The 14906-nt window shown below is 40.4% G+C and overlaps 1 protein-coding gene across 2 annotated transcripts in view; it reads left to right on the top strand.

Annotated features, from left to right (window-relative positions):
- Positions 1 to 14906, top strand: part of JAK1 (Janus kinase 1) — a 103950-nt gene that overhangs the window by 68646 nt on the left and 20398 nt on the right. For both annotated transcript variants that reach the window (XM_072419400.1, XM_072419399.1), the window contains exons 5-11: positions 3201 to 3351; positions 4737 to 4900; positions 6231 to 6558; positions 8280 to 8456; positions 9102 to 9259; positions 11175 to 11298; positions 12484 to 12673. In XM_072419400.1, coding sequence (XP_072275501.1) covers positions 3201 to 3351; positions 4737 to 4900; positions 6231 to 6558; positions 8280 to 8456; positions 9102 to 9259; positions 11175 to 11298; positions 12484 to 12673 — 1292 coding nt within the window. The remainder of the gene's footprint in view (positions 1 to 3200; positions 3352 to 4736; positions 4901 to 6230; positions 6559 to 8279; positions 8457 to 9101; positions 9260 to 11174; positions 11299 to 12483; positions 12674 to 14906) is intronic.

The following is a 14906-nucleotide window of genomic DNA, read 5'->3' as shown; positions in this document are numbered from 1 at the left end:
TTTAAAACGGCAAGTTAGCAAACATAGCTTGACAAAGCTAGTGGTGAGCAAATGTACATAGGTAAAAACACACAATCCAATTACATACGTAACATTAATCCTCATGAAAAATTGAGGGGAATTAGGTTGTCTCTTTATCCTGGGAAGCATGGTGGCTCAGTGCTTGGCACACTGGCCTTTGCAGCCCAGGTTTGAATCTCGGCCAGGACACTATCTGCATGGAGTTTGCAGGTTCTTCCCGTGTTTGTGTGGGCTTTCTCCCACATTCCAAAAACATGCAGTTAGGTTAATTGGCTTCCCCCCAAATTGACCTATGGTAGGGAAATTAGATTGTGAGCTCCTTTGGGGGACGCCTAGTGACATGACTATGGGCTTTGTACAGCACTGCGTAATATGTAGCCCAACGTGTTTCGCCATAAGCCTTCCTCTGGGTAGGGCAGAGACTCTTCTAGACATATCACACAATATAAAAATGACCATGAATACATGTAATAAATACATATCTACCAAAAATAATAATGAAAACTTGCATTTCTAATATTGTTTGTGGTGCACATGTTGTTATTTCATGTATCGATGTAAACAGTAAACCTCTTCTCTGCTGTAATCAAATATATTTATAGTACAATTAACATATTCATAAGAACATACAAATACACTGGATCTACCTGAGGGATAAGTGATAACAGTCTGATCCAAGCAGAAAATTTGATTTTACTGTGAATCAGTTTGTGTTTACTGTGTTCATATTTTTTTTAAATTCCTTTGCAGTGCTTCTTGTGAGATTGGTATTCTCTCCTTGTGGGGCCAAGGACCCCTTTCCTAATTTAGCTCTGACTTTGTGTGTCCTTCATTTCTGAGAAATAAAAATTGTTCAGAATAAACAAGATGACCTCATTTGCCTGGTAGGGAATGTAAAAATGATAAAACATCGATACTGGGCGCTGGGAAAGAAGGTCTTAGTCACATCCTCTGTCCCAGCAGTGGTGACTCTTTCACAATGTCTGTCTCGATGGAGTTTGCAGCTTCCACCACTAGCTGTGAGTTGTTGCGCATTTAGGTTTCGCCTTTGGTTTCTGACAAACCTCAAAAAAAAAAAGAAGCCTAGACCAAAAAAACTCTACATTTACTCTGTTAGCATTAGCCGTGCTATGCAATCCCAAAAATAACTTAGTCAAGGTTCACAGGGCATTTGTAATACAATCTGTCCTGCTGCCTCACCCCTTTCATTCACTGACAATTCCCTGCTGTCATTTTGCATTATTACAGCAGCACTTACAGCCATTGCTGTCAAAAAAAAAATTGGACTTCTGGTCCACTGTTTATAAACACTGTTCAAGCATGGGAATTGGAGATATGAGCATTGGTACTTATGTATTTACTCCCTGCCTTGCAGCTCTATACTTTGAGGATATATCTGAAGGAGAAATCGGTGACATATTGTGAATAAGTTAACTCCGATAAGTCTATTACATTCAAGGTTTATTTATATGTGGCATTGATCACATAAAGGAAATCTTAAGGCAAGACTTCACATTACCTCCCCAAAAAATTAGAACTGTTAAAGCGGACCTAAACTCATCATTTCCACTTTACATAAAAGGGTAGGCAACCCTTATATGTAAAGGAAAAAAATGTTTTTAGTCTTAATCGCAGCAGCTATCAAAAATGAATTGGAGCTCAGAGCCTCCTGGGTTACCTACGTCATGCATCCGGGGAGGCTCTGCATGCTCCTTCTGCACATGCCCAACCTCGGGCATATGCAAAAGGGGCATTTTTTCAATTGAGGAGAGATGCCTATTTCATGCATGCGCAGTGAGATCGGCTCTCCTTTTTCCCTCTTTATAGCGGGCTACATTTCCCAATCTCGCACCTGCGCAGTGCGGGTTCGGGTGATGTAACAAGAAGACGGAAGAGAAGATTGAAGATGGCAGCACTCAGCGATTCCTCCGCACCAGGAAAAAGAGGAATTCTAGGACGTCTCTGGATTGTGGGAAGGACCAGTACCATCGAGGGATCTGCGGGATTAACAGTAAGTGTAATTTTTTTAATTTCAGTTTTGTAAAAAGGGTCAGGCGATGTCCCTTCTGCCTGATCGCTCTGAGTTTCTGGCCAGAAAGCTAAGCAGCGCATGAGCAGCAGCAGCAGCTTTACTTCGCAGGATACCGAGCATTTCTGGCTTTCTCTGCGCATGTAGAGAATGAATCAACTCCTGCACGGGAGTTACTTCATCCTGGCCCAGCCAAAGACTGGAAAGAGTTTGTAAAGAAAAACAAAAAAAGATGGGAGCACACTGCGAAGGAACAGGCAAGTAACATGGATCTAGTTCCACTTTAAGCAGATGTTTAGATAAAGCAGCGTTTTACTTTAAGTGTAATTCATATTTTTTTTTTTTTCTGATCCCTGACAAGAATGGCACCCGGTTTATTTAAATGTGTATTGACTTGAAAGTAGTCGGGTCAATGCGATTTCGGGAAGAAACTATGTTTAGAATACCTATAACAGTAAGTCAATGTGCATTTCTCAGCTGCAGCATTGTTCCTCCTACACAAAGACCAGCACAGAGTTCATGTGCACATCAACAGCACTGATACACATGGGCTTTGTGCCAAACGCCAAATAGGTTTTTGATCTTAGATTACATAGCTACATAGTAACTCCGATGAAATAAAAAAAGAAACTTGTCTATCAAGTTCAACCAAAATGTAAGAAAAGAAACAAATTCTTTATACTTTAAACCTGTAATTAATCCAGAGGAAGCTAAAACTCTACAGCAAGTTTTAGGTTTGTGTTCAAAGGAGAAAAAAGGAAACTCCTGTTGCCAAATAGTAATTTACATTGTGCAGTATTATTGGAGAACAGGTTTGCTCGATCACACAGGTTCACCTTTGATAGACCATCTTCTCCACAGTCTTCGAGTGCTTTAATAAATCCAAGAGTGTCTCAATGAAAGCAGCAAATTGAAAATCAATTTTGAATATTGTGAATCTTTAGAGGAGTTTGGATGATTGGGGTTTACAATAAAGTTTTTATTTTTCTCCAATCACAATACTATCGCCATATTTTTTTTTTTTTTGCTGTGAATTAACCTTTCTATTTTGGTTCATATATCTAAATGGATAAATCTGATTTGTTTAAAAAAAGAATCAATTTGCCCATCCTCCCTTTTTATTCACTTTTTTTTTTTTTTATTCCCACAGATTCTTCTTCACAAATTGGCACGGGACAAATGAAAATGAATCACCGGTTTTCAGATATTACCCCAAAAAGCAGAGGGATAATTATGACAGCAAGGTTCAAGATGGAACTCCTATTCTGGATGCCAGTTCACTGGATTATATATTTGCACAGGTAAAACCCATAGCAATGCAGAATAAAGTGTTATATGTGAAAGCAGCCACTCTGCGTATCCAGTTAGACTTACATACACTTTAAACTTAAATTTAGGTGATCACAGGGTCAATAAAAATATACTCAGTGTTCTCCTCGGCCCCTTTTAGCTGGGCGCACCACCCCACACTTTTCAGTAATCACCCGGCTCTTTTTAGGTGGTTACTAAAAAGTTCGGTCACAGTACAGGGGCTGCCACCCACCCTGCTTAAAAAAATGTCTGGGTTGAACACTGATGCTAATCGTTTTGCAGCCCAAAATGTCATCACTTCTCCATGGCCGCTGCAAGTATTCCATACTTCAGATGTGTAAATGAATTGCCCTCTCAGCACACCTTATGGTTTCTGTGCCCAGATCATACACCAAGCCAAAGGAGGAACCACTACATGCAGGGAAATGAGTGTTGGACTTACCTGACTGGTCAAATGTTTGCAGTGGCCACGAAGTAAGAAAGAGGTGACATTTTGAGAAACTGGTTGTTGGAACGGTTACAGTAATTCTAATTTTATCAAATGCAGAAAATGTGAACAAATGCAGAGACACTGATCAGCCAAAACACAGAAAAGAGAAATAAATACCAGTGATGGTCTTGTTACATCTGTCTATTTGTGGGAATTATTGAGCATCAAGTAAACACTTCTGTATAGAAGATGTGAAGATCTGTATGCATGATTGTGATGCCAACATGACTGGGTCAGAACATCCACAAAATTCGCTCCAAGGAAGGACAATAGGTGAACTGGCAACAGGATCATTTGTGTATTATGTAGTGAGAGGAAGGTTAATCTATCTGGTCCAAGAGCTAATGTTGCACATATTGCTGGCCATAAGGGAAAAATGTCAGAAACCACAATGCATTGCAACTTATATTGTTCACCTGGGGCAGAGATGGCATCAAGGTGCACTATTGGAAGAAAGCAGGCTGGCAGAGACCCAGCACCTGGATTTGCTGCTAATGTTTTGCTGCCTTGTCAGAGGTCTTGTATAGTGCATGCTTTGACAGGTCAAAGCTGAACAAGGGGGCATAATATTAGGGTGGTTTTAATGTTTTGACGTATCGTGTATAGTGACAACTTTCACAGTCACTCCACTTGTTTAAATTTCTTGTGTAAAAGATGAGAATTATAGCCAGGGAACTAGCATTTTCAAAAGTTCTTTGTTACAGTTACATATTTGTTTGGTGTTTGGTTTACTTTGAGCAATAAGGTACGACAGACGCTAAAATGAGAATGAAAAGGCAAAAATGTCAGAGCAAATGCATTCAAATTACTCGGGGCATATACTAAATCCTCTTTTAAAACTCTTGCTGTGTTCTGTGTGAATCACGTATCTTTTCTTTTTATTAGGGCCAGTATGAGCTCGTAAAATGTTTGGCTCCAGTCCGAGAACCAAAAAATGACCAAGAGGTTCATGAAATAGAAAACGAATGTTTAGGAATGGCAGTGCTGGCAATATCTCACTACGCCATTAAGAAGAACATGCAACTTCCAGAACTCCCCAAGGATGTAAGGTCAGTCGTGGCAATTATCAACGTGTTTTCTAAAAAAATGTTCGTAGAAAATCGTGTCCCCCCCCTTGAACCTAGCCTGTGAATCCTGGATTTACTTGGGAACGTGATCTACAAATTTAGATTGCTTTGCTGGACCACTTAATACTGAAACCTGTTGTGGCATTGCAAACTGAAAATAGTTATTCCCTTTGGGGATGACGTTGGACACATAACACACCTAATACAGCAGCAGGATAGAAATCCCCCACTTGTTTCCAAAGGAATTGAGGAAAGATTCCTCGCTATAAAGATGGCCCCAAACAAACCCAGGTTCCTTGGAGTTTGCTAGGCCATAGATGTCTACAGTATTATTTGGGCGATAGGTCACCTTTCTGGCCACCGGGCACCAGGTAAGAAGGCCTCTGAGTGCTCTGTTTCTGGAGTGTGGGGAGACAATTTGTTACATTTGTTGCCTTTCTATAATGCAGACAAAGGTGCATTATAAAAAAGTTTCATTATGTCTACTATTTTCCCTTTTTAAAAAAGCATTACTGGGCATTTGTAGTCACCCACAGACTAGTCGGGTAGTTGCCCAATGTATTTGGTAATACTAGACACCTGCAGCCTGTGCACAGTCCAGGTAATGATTAATCTTACAGGTTATGCTCACTGTAAACAGCCAGATCCAGCCCTAATGAGACACTTATACAACCATTGGACTATTTATGGCTTCCCAAATAGGGAAGTGCTCAGTATATATAAATAATTTACAGCTTAGAGTCTCCATGCAACAGGGCTAGTCCATTCGTTATATAAAAAAAGAAGGAAAGGTTAACCACTGGGGGCACAAACCTAATTTTATTGGCTGCCATACCATAAAAAATGTGATATGTTTGTAAGGTTTACCTGGTGTACATGTTTACACTGCTTTAAGTGTTTGACATGCTTTGAAATACAGAAAACTGTACTAGAAAGTATAGCTGTTTCTGCTTCAGAGCATTGTCACATAAAAGCTTTTTTTCTAAAGTTACTTCTCCCTGCCTGTAGAATGGGCAGGATCCTCTCCACCTCCTGTGTCATTGTTTGTATCTGTCTGTCATTTGCAACCCCAATGTACAGCTCTGCGTAATATGTTGGCAATGTATACATAGTGTCTGATTATGGTAATAATAAACTGAAAACCAAAGAGAATTCCATACCGGAGCAAGGATCACTGCCTTTTTTCTCTGTGAAAATAGAAGAATATGAAGTTGTAGCATTTATCATCCCATTGCAGAAGTCTCTTTATGGTTTTCAGGTAAAGCTCTGTAGAATAATCTGTACTAAGCAACACATTTTCTTAACCTTTTAGCTATAAGAGATATATCCCCGAAACCTTAAACCGAACCATCAAACAAAGGAATATCCTCACACGGATTCGGATAAATAACGTCTTCAAGAATTTCCTGAAAGAATTTAACAATAAAACGATCTGTGACAGCAGCGTGTCCCCGCATGATCTAAAAGTGAAGTACATGTCCACGCTGGAGACGCTGACCAAAAATTATGGAGCTGAGATATTTGAGACACAGCACTTAAAAATTTCATCGGAGAATGAACAGAATGGGGTTCAAGCCAGCGGCGTGTATGAGGTTATGGTGACTGGGAATGATGGCATCCTGTGGAGAGTAAAACCCGCTGTAAGTAGAGACAATAAAACTATTTATAAACACAGTGAATTACTCAACTTCTTCTGCAGTGATGGGAACAACCGATTTTTACAAGGCTTTGTCAGTAATGGAGAGTAATAAAGGATTTCAGATAGCAAATGAGCTGTGTCAGTAGAACTCTTACCTGAGCCATTAGTGAAATGGATAGTCGGTGGTGAGCTGGGTGTACGGGCGTGGGGATCTCACTGCTGACATGTTTATGGAGGAGTAAGCTGTGCATGCTTCAGTTCAGATTTCATAGGTAACATTTATACTGGGGAGTAGCTATGACCCAAAAATCATTGGTGAAATGAATACTGGGGAGTGAGTTGGCTTGCCAACATAAATTTTGCAAAATGAGCTTTTTTATGGAGGAGTCAGCTTTGTGTACTGGAATGTAGAGCTCACTGGTGACATAAATACTGCAAGGTGAACAAAGTAAATGCCCTTGTGCAATACATACTGGAAAATGGCTGTGCTAGAGTTTAGATCTTGTTACTGTCATAGATACCGTGTTTGCTATATTTCGGGTGAAGTAGATATTGGAGTGCAGGTAACTGCTGACATAGATTCTGAGCGTGAGCTGATTATAATGGAGTGCAGATTTCACTTTAATGTGGATTACATAGTTACATAGTAGTTTAGGTTAAAAAAGACAAAAGTCCATCAAATGTTCAATCACTAGGGAAATAAACATTTCCCAGATATAAAACCCTATGGTTCATCCAGAAGAAGGCAAATCGGATGTCCCTTGGATCAGCAATCTCTGCTGTCTTTACGTTTAAGCTTTATTCCCCAGTTATATTCTGTGCTTCTAGAAACCATCCAGCTCTTTCTTAAAGCAATCTATAGAACTAGCTGAAACTACTTCCTGAGGGAGCCGATTCCACATTTTCAATTAGCCCCTTATTTATTATATTTTCTTTGTCTGGTGCTGACAATTCAAGTGGAAAGGCTTGGCTGCTCCCCCAAGTTAGTTTTGTGATCTAACAGAGTCACTAATTATGCAAAATAATATAGGCTGACTATTTAGATTCTTGCATAGGTGAAGGAATCTTGCAATGCCTGAAGGAATCTAGTCTGCATTTTTCTTTGTTCCTGGGTTGCTTCTCAAGGTAAACAGTGAGAAAGGAATGGGATAGTGCCACTGTCCTTTCCAGGTTCATTAAATGAATATTGTGCAACCCAGGGCACTTTGGTGTAAAATCCTTTTTTATGGGCTGTGGTAAGTGCAGGTTGCATTAAAGCCAGACTGCAGATTTTAATGTGAAGTAGAACTTTTGTCACATCTTCTACAGGAAGTAATTGGAAATCTTCCTGAGGGGAAATGGTAAGGCCTCTTCTAGACGTGTGGTCACAAACCACGCAGATAGCTGCTTCCAGCAAGCTGCTGCTATCTGCCTAGGAGCAGCAAAGCACACTACTCGTCAATGCATTTGCACACTTTGCTGTTGCAGTTCTTCCTCCAGAGGTGGAAAAGCCACAATTGCAACCCAAATACATGCACAGAATAGTTTCCAACCACTCCCATTGATTGAATGGCAGCTCTGTACAGTAGTTTTCAGATAAAGCAGGGAAAGTTTCTCTGGATAGAGTAAAACCTCTGTTGCTGCAATATGTGGGGTGACAACCTTTCTTATGGAAAATATTAGCCTTTGGAATATTTACGAAATATTTATGGAATATGTCATTCTGTTTCCTCTTTCCTGCAGCCTGTGATAGTAGAGAAGGAAAAGAAAACTAAAAAGAAAAGGAATGAAAACAAAAATAAAAAGACAGATGCAAAAGCCAAAGAGCAGTGGTACAGCTTCTCCTACTTTCCAGAGATCACACACATCGTAGCCAAGGATAACACGGTCTATGTACACAACCAGGACAACAAGTGCATGGTAAGTTAATGAGGAACCATAAAGAGCCAGAGACCAGGTAACGATCAACTTCCTCACTGCATTTCATTTAACTACCTGACCTAACCCTTATGTAATTACAAAGAAAACATTTATGAATAGCCACATTCATACCCACATTTTACTTCTCCTTGACTGCCCCTGAAACCAGATGTTTTGTAGTATTCAAATCTTTACTTTCCTCCAGTGCTCAAGCTTGCACCCATTCCCCTTGTATGTCTGTAACCCTGGCTATATATATGGTGGTTATCTTTTAATTCTGTCCATTTTTGATCCACTGAGAAATGCAAATGCAATTAGATATGATTGTCATAGCTTATGTTTCATCCGTATATTTATGTGTTTGTTTGCAGTTCCTAATAATTTTTATAAAGCAACCTTAATATATTGCTTTGTGCTGTACCAGTGTTCAACCCAGAATTTTTTTTAAGCCGGGTGGTAAGAAAATGTAGGCAGGTGACAGCCCCTGTTTTGTGACCCAAATCTTTAGTAACCACCCAAAACAGCCGGGTGGTCCCTGAAAAGTGCTGGGTGGTGCACCCAGCTAAAAGGGGCTGGGGAGATCATTGTGTACAATTGTAAAGTTGACTTAAGTTAATATTACATCCACTTTAACATTTTATGTAGGAGCTGAAGCTCTCATCTTCAGATGAAGCATTGTCGTTCACCGCCCTCGTAGATGGCTACTTCAGACTGACAGCAGACGCCCATCACTATCTATGCACTGATGTCGCCCCGCCATTAATAGTACATAATATAATGAATGGCTGTCACGGACCCATTTGGTAAGTTCATTATTTCTTTGCACATATAAAAAAGAACAATAGTGCCTTTTTCACCTTTCCTCAGCAGCAGATTTGATTGTCCAAGCTTCCAGACTCGAGCTGCCATATTTACAGGGGATTTTTTTTTATATATATATTTACGGTCATGTGTTTGAAAATACCAAAGAATTTCTGGCATCTATAAAAGCCAAAAAATCTCCATTTCTTGATTTGTTGGAGCAGCATCCTGTCCTGGTTTGTCTTTTTATCTACGGGATTTCACTTTAGGCCGTCCCTATGGTCTCTAACGGAGTTTCCCAACCTTTTGTTTTTGGTTTCCGGTCTCCAGGTTTTTTTTTTTCGTAGACTTCTCGCCGGCCTTCATAACAGTCACATCAGACACAAGTAAAACAATTAATTGTGTTTGCTGAGGACCACATCTGTTTAATTACAGAAAGTTTATCACTTTGGTAAATATTAATATATGAATAATTGCAACCTTACAACCTTTTATTCCAGAGAAAGAGGCCTTAAGAATTTCCTGAATGGTTTTGCTGCACATTTACATAAGAAAGTGTAACTTTTGTTAACTAGAAAACAGCCGGGGCCTTGATGAACTTTCATTTTTAAACTAGATAAAGGTTGCTTGAGTTAGGCAGCGTGCACATGTTCAACAATTGTCTTTCATGATGTTTTCCAACGACAAAAGATTGAACGATGCATAAACAAGCACTGTACATACATCACTGTTCTGCTGTATGGAGAGAGGAGTGGGAGAATGGCGGAGCGGCACCTCACTGCGGTCTCTCCCCTTCACTTCCATTACCGTCGTTCGTGGATCCGCCAGGACAGATCCATGAACAACGTGCGCTGTACATGCCAGATTTTCTTCCGACATTAGCCCTGAGGCGATTTATTAGACATGAATCATCTGATGTGTGTACCTAGCCTAATGAGGTCTCCTTCAGTAAAAGGACAATTTAAAAAAAAAATCCCTTCATCTGAGTAAAGTTCAGGATGTAGGCTTGTTATCTGACCGCTCGGACCTCCTGCAGGCATACACAGCTTACACTTCCCTCCCAAAGCTGGCTACTACATTTTATTTTATTATTTTATTTTATGTGAATTAAACTGAAAACATAGTTGTCAACCCCTATGCAAGTGAATAAGACACCTGCAAACAAAAATTTGATTTGCATTAGGGAAGGGTGTAAGAACATCTATGAGCTTTTTATTGTGGTCTGTGTCTGGTAAGGAAATATCTGCAGTGGCTGCACAAACAGAATTAAAAATAAATCTTTCAAATCTTTTTTGTCAGATGCTGGAGAGATCATTCCTAAACGTTGGCTGGGTACACACGTGCAATATTTGTCTTTGGAAAAGATCTTTCACAATCCTTTCCAACAACAAAAGACTGAATGATGCATGAACGAGCGCTGTACATACAGCACTGTTCTGCTCTATGAAGGGGGAAGAACGACAGAGCAGCACCCCGCTGTGCTCTCTCCCCTTCACTTTCATTATGATTGTTCGTCATCCGTGGATCTATCAGGATGAACGACGGATGACGAGCCCTGTACACATGCCAGATTCTCTTCCGATAGCTCACTGTCTAATGTCCCTACCATATAGCAATTTGACTTAACTGCATGTTTTTGGAATGTGGGAGGAAACCCACAGAAACACGGGGAAAGCTTGCATACTCCATGCAGATAGTGTCCTGGCCGAGATTCGAACCTGGGACCCAGCTCGGCAGAGGCCAGGTTTAACTCCCAACCTATCTGTGTATCCTTTGCAATTTTATCGCTGTACTATTTAGAGCAGATTGATTCTTAACTTTTTTAACTTTGGAGAGAATAGAGAAGACAAGCATTGCTTCTATTCTTGGCTGAATAGTGTTTCAGTTTTGTTTGCTATCATTGTTTATTTCCTGCAGCACTGAGTACGCTATAAACAAGCTGCGACAGGAAGGCAACGAAGAAGGGATGTACGTCCTTAGATGGAGCTGCACAGATTTCAATCACATTCTTATGACCGTGGCCTGTTCCAAAATGTCCAAGGTAACACCACATGTCTCTATAAGGCAGACTGTATTTCCCTTGCAGAATCATAACTTAAAATTTTGAGTTGTTTAAAAAAAAAAAGAAAAAAGAAAAAGTCAGGTTTTGGCTGGCAAGAGAGTTAAAAAAACAGGACTAAAATGCCACCTCACTTCCTGCTTAAAGCAGAACTAAACCCAGACTATGTCAACCCAGAACACCTGTCCCTGTTCTGTCACAGGTGCCACCATCTTTTTTTTTTTTTCTTTGTTCTGCTCTTCAACCTTCTTGATTGGCTGAGCCGGGATGGCATAACTACTGCACAAGCATTAGCGGTAGTTCACTCATTCCCTGCATATGCAGGGGAAGCTGCTAGTATGCCAGCAAACAAACTGAGCTGTGGGTATGCAACTTATCGATTTTAAGGAGAGATCAGGGAGGTGAGTATGTCTTGTTGCAGAAGGGACATCGCCCCTTTCTATAATAAAACCTTGCCTCATTGCTTGGCACCACTCTGGTTCTGCTTTGTGTCTACCACTTAAGCCTGTCCATAGTCCAAGGCTGGAGACAAGGAAAAAAGTACAAAAGTCATCACACGACAGCAACTATAACTTTATTGTTAGGAATCCTAAAGTCTTTTGATAAATTAATAAATAAAGAATGGTATTGGGGGAGGAGGGTATTACTGCTGATGTGGCTTTAAGTAAAACAACTTTAAAAGCAATTTATATCAAACATTTTGCTGCATTGTAGAACCAAATCCTTATTATTATTAAACAGTATTTATATAGCGCCATCATATTACGCAGGACTGTAAAAAGTCCATAGTCATGTCACTAACTGTCCCTCAAAAGGGCTTACAATTTAATGTTCTATCTCAGTCATATGTCATTATTAAAGTCTAAGGTCAATTTTTGGGGAAGCCAATTAGATTAACTGCATGTTTGTGGAATGTGGGAGGAAACCGGAGTACCTAGGGGAAACCCACGAAAAACACGGGGAGAACCTGCAAACTCCATGCAGATAGTGCCTCGGCCGAGATTCAAACCTAGAACCCATCGCTGCAAAGGCCAGAGTGCTAACCACTGAGCCACCGTGCTGCCCATGATGATGTTTCTCGTGACCAAAATGATCAACCCAATGATGTTTCGCTTTCATTATTACTCCTGGTAAATCTGTCCAAATTTTTGTCCTTCCTTTACCCAGTATGAATCCAAGACTCTGAAGCAGTACAAAAACTTCCAGATCGAAGTGAAGGACAAATCGTATTGTCTGCTGGGGTCAGACCGCACTTTCGAAACCCTGAAACAGCTCATGGAGCACTTAAAGGGCCAGGTGCTGAGAACAGATGACGTCAGCTTCACATTGAAGAGGTGCTGTCTTCCTAAGCCCAGAGGTGTGTAACAAGCTGCAGCTGACAAAGGCTTGTTTGTGTTGGATTCTATGTCAAGCATTGTTTGTTTAAGAAGTGTTATATTGCACAGACAAGAAAAATATATTGTAGAAAAAATGGATATGGTAAAACCTGTTCATAAAAAAATAATACATTTTTTTTATTACCGTAAGTAGACCACAGCACTAAACAGAAGCACACTGTCCAGAGGATGCTGTAGTCTCTGCAAGCTGAAATTATATACTGTATTTTCCGGCGTACAAGACGACTTTTTAACCCCAAAAAATCTATGACAAAGTCAGGGGTCGTCTTGTATGCCGGGTACCAGTACTTACCTGCAGCGCCCGGTGTCCTCGCGAGTCCCCTCTCTGGTCTGGCGTCCCTGCGAGTCCTCCTGTGCCTCCTTCTGTCTTCCTGCTTTTCAGCTTACACGAGTCCTCCTGGGCAGGACTCGTGTAAACTGAAAAGCAGGACGTGAACCTGGATTGGCTCTCCAGTGGAGAGCCTGGATTGGCTCTCCAGTGGAGAGCCTGGATTGGCTCTCCAGTGGAGAGCCTGGATTGGCTCTCCAGTGGAGAGCCTGGATTGGCTCTTCACTGGAACACGCCCATTCAGTAAAGGAACGTGCCCATTCATTACTTAGAACTAGTAGTGTACAGTTCTTTCTGCCTCTCAGTTCTCACACAATAGTGAGATCTGACAGGCAGAAGGAACAGTACAATACTGGGCATATAACACGACCCCCAAATGATTGGTTAGAGTGGGGGTCGTCTTATACGCCCAGTCGCCTTGTACACCGGAAAATACGGTTTATTTTTTTTAAAGAAGCCTTCGGCTTACAATTTCTCACCGTATCATGACACAGGGACTTCATGATCAGCATCCAGTTTGTTCCCAGTTGGTAGTAGAACCTTTTAAAACCTATATTTTACCTTATAAAAATAAAGCTCACATCACTATTCTGTACATAGTCCATGCAGAAATCAGAGCTGCAGGAGTGACCCAGCAAGCCTTCCCAATAAAAGTTTTCTGAAGACCAAATACAATACCAATCACCCTATACAAAAAGGGAGAGCAGCAGTGACCAGTGTATAATAGCACAGGCCTGGAAGAAATGTGCAAGGGACACTAAGATGAAAGAATACCCAAAGATCCCCATCTCTTAGATTGCAAGCTCTTCTGGGCAGGGTCCTCTCCTCCTCCTGTGTCACTGTCTGTCATTTGCAACCCCTATTTAATGTACAGCACTGTGTAATATGTTGGTGTCATTTAAATCCTGTTTAAAAATTAATTAATAATAATTTCACCTTTAAACATCACTATGAAATAAAAGCAGATTATAGGAAGATGACCAGTCATTGAAGGGGCTGATTAATTCCCTGACACATGGTGATCAGAGGTCACACATTAAAACATAGCTGTTTAGAAGATAACTCCCAGTTCCAGCGTGACCTTTACTTTCATCGTGTCTTTCTTAGAAAGATACAAAGAATGTGCAGGACAGAATATATTATGGCTCTGAAATCTCATAATGTTGCCAATTATGCAACAATCCAGAAAGAACTTTAAACCATTTTCTCTTCACCCCAAAGGACCTCATGCACAGTTGTTGGTAATTAGTAATTCAGATAATAATGCTAACGTCACATATGAATCTGAACTTTCTTTAAACCCAGCATGTCTTATTAAAGTGAACTCCAGGCAAAGCTGGTCAGAGCAGCCCTTTCCCATTTCCATATTCCATTTGAATGGAGCTGTGTGCATTTAGAAAATGCCTCGTTTCACTACAGTGCTCGACATGAACCCAAAGAAACATTTAAAAACCATGGGGTCCATTTAAGTGGTGCTTTAGTTGTACTATATCAATAAATTGTAATGCTCTTTGGCAATCCTTGCATTCTTATCTTAAGCCCTCCGCATGTACAAGAGCAAGAAGATTGGATTTTTGACATTTCTGTACAGAGTTTTGTTACTATAAAGGGAAATTTAAATCTGGTGTTCTATAAAATTCACCCAAATATGTGTAATGTATACCATATGTTTGTGGTTAGGGGCATCTAACAATCACATCTACCCTTATGACCAAACTATTTGAATAATCAAATGTAATGCAATGGCATACAAAGACATTTTACACCTGGTATTCTTAACCGGGGTTCAGTAAATCAACCAGAGTTTAATGAGCTTCTAGGGTCCCTAGAGTTAGAGGTTTCTTAATCTATAGCAGATAAATCTC

Source organism: Pyxicephalus adspersus, chromosome 8 (genome assembly GCF_032062135.1).
Source record: "Pyxicephalus adspersus chromosome 8, UCB_Pads_2.0, whole genome shotgun sequence".
In the NCBI taxonomy this organism is placed as follows: Eukaryota; Metazoa; Chordata; class Amphibia; order Anura; family Pyxicephalidae; genus Pyxicephalus; species Pyxicephalus adspersus.
The sequence above is the reverse complement of the archived record's forward strand: the minus strand, read 5'-3'. Positions and strand labels throughout refer to the sequence as shown.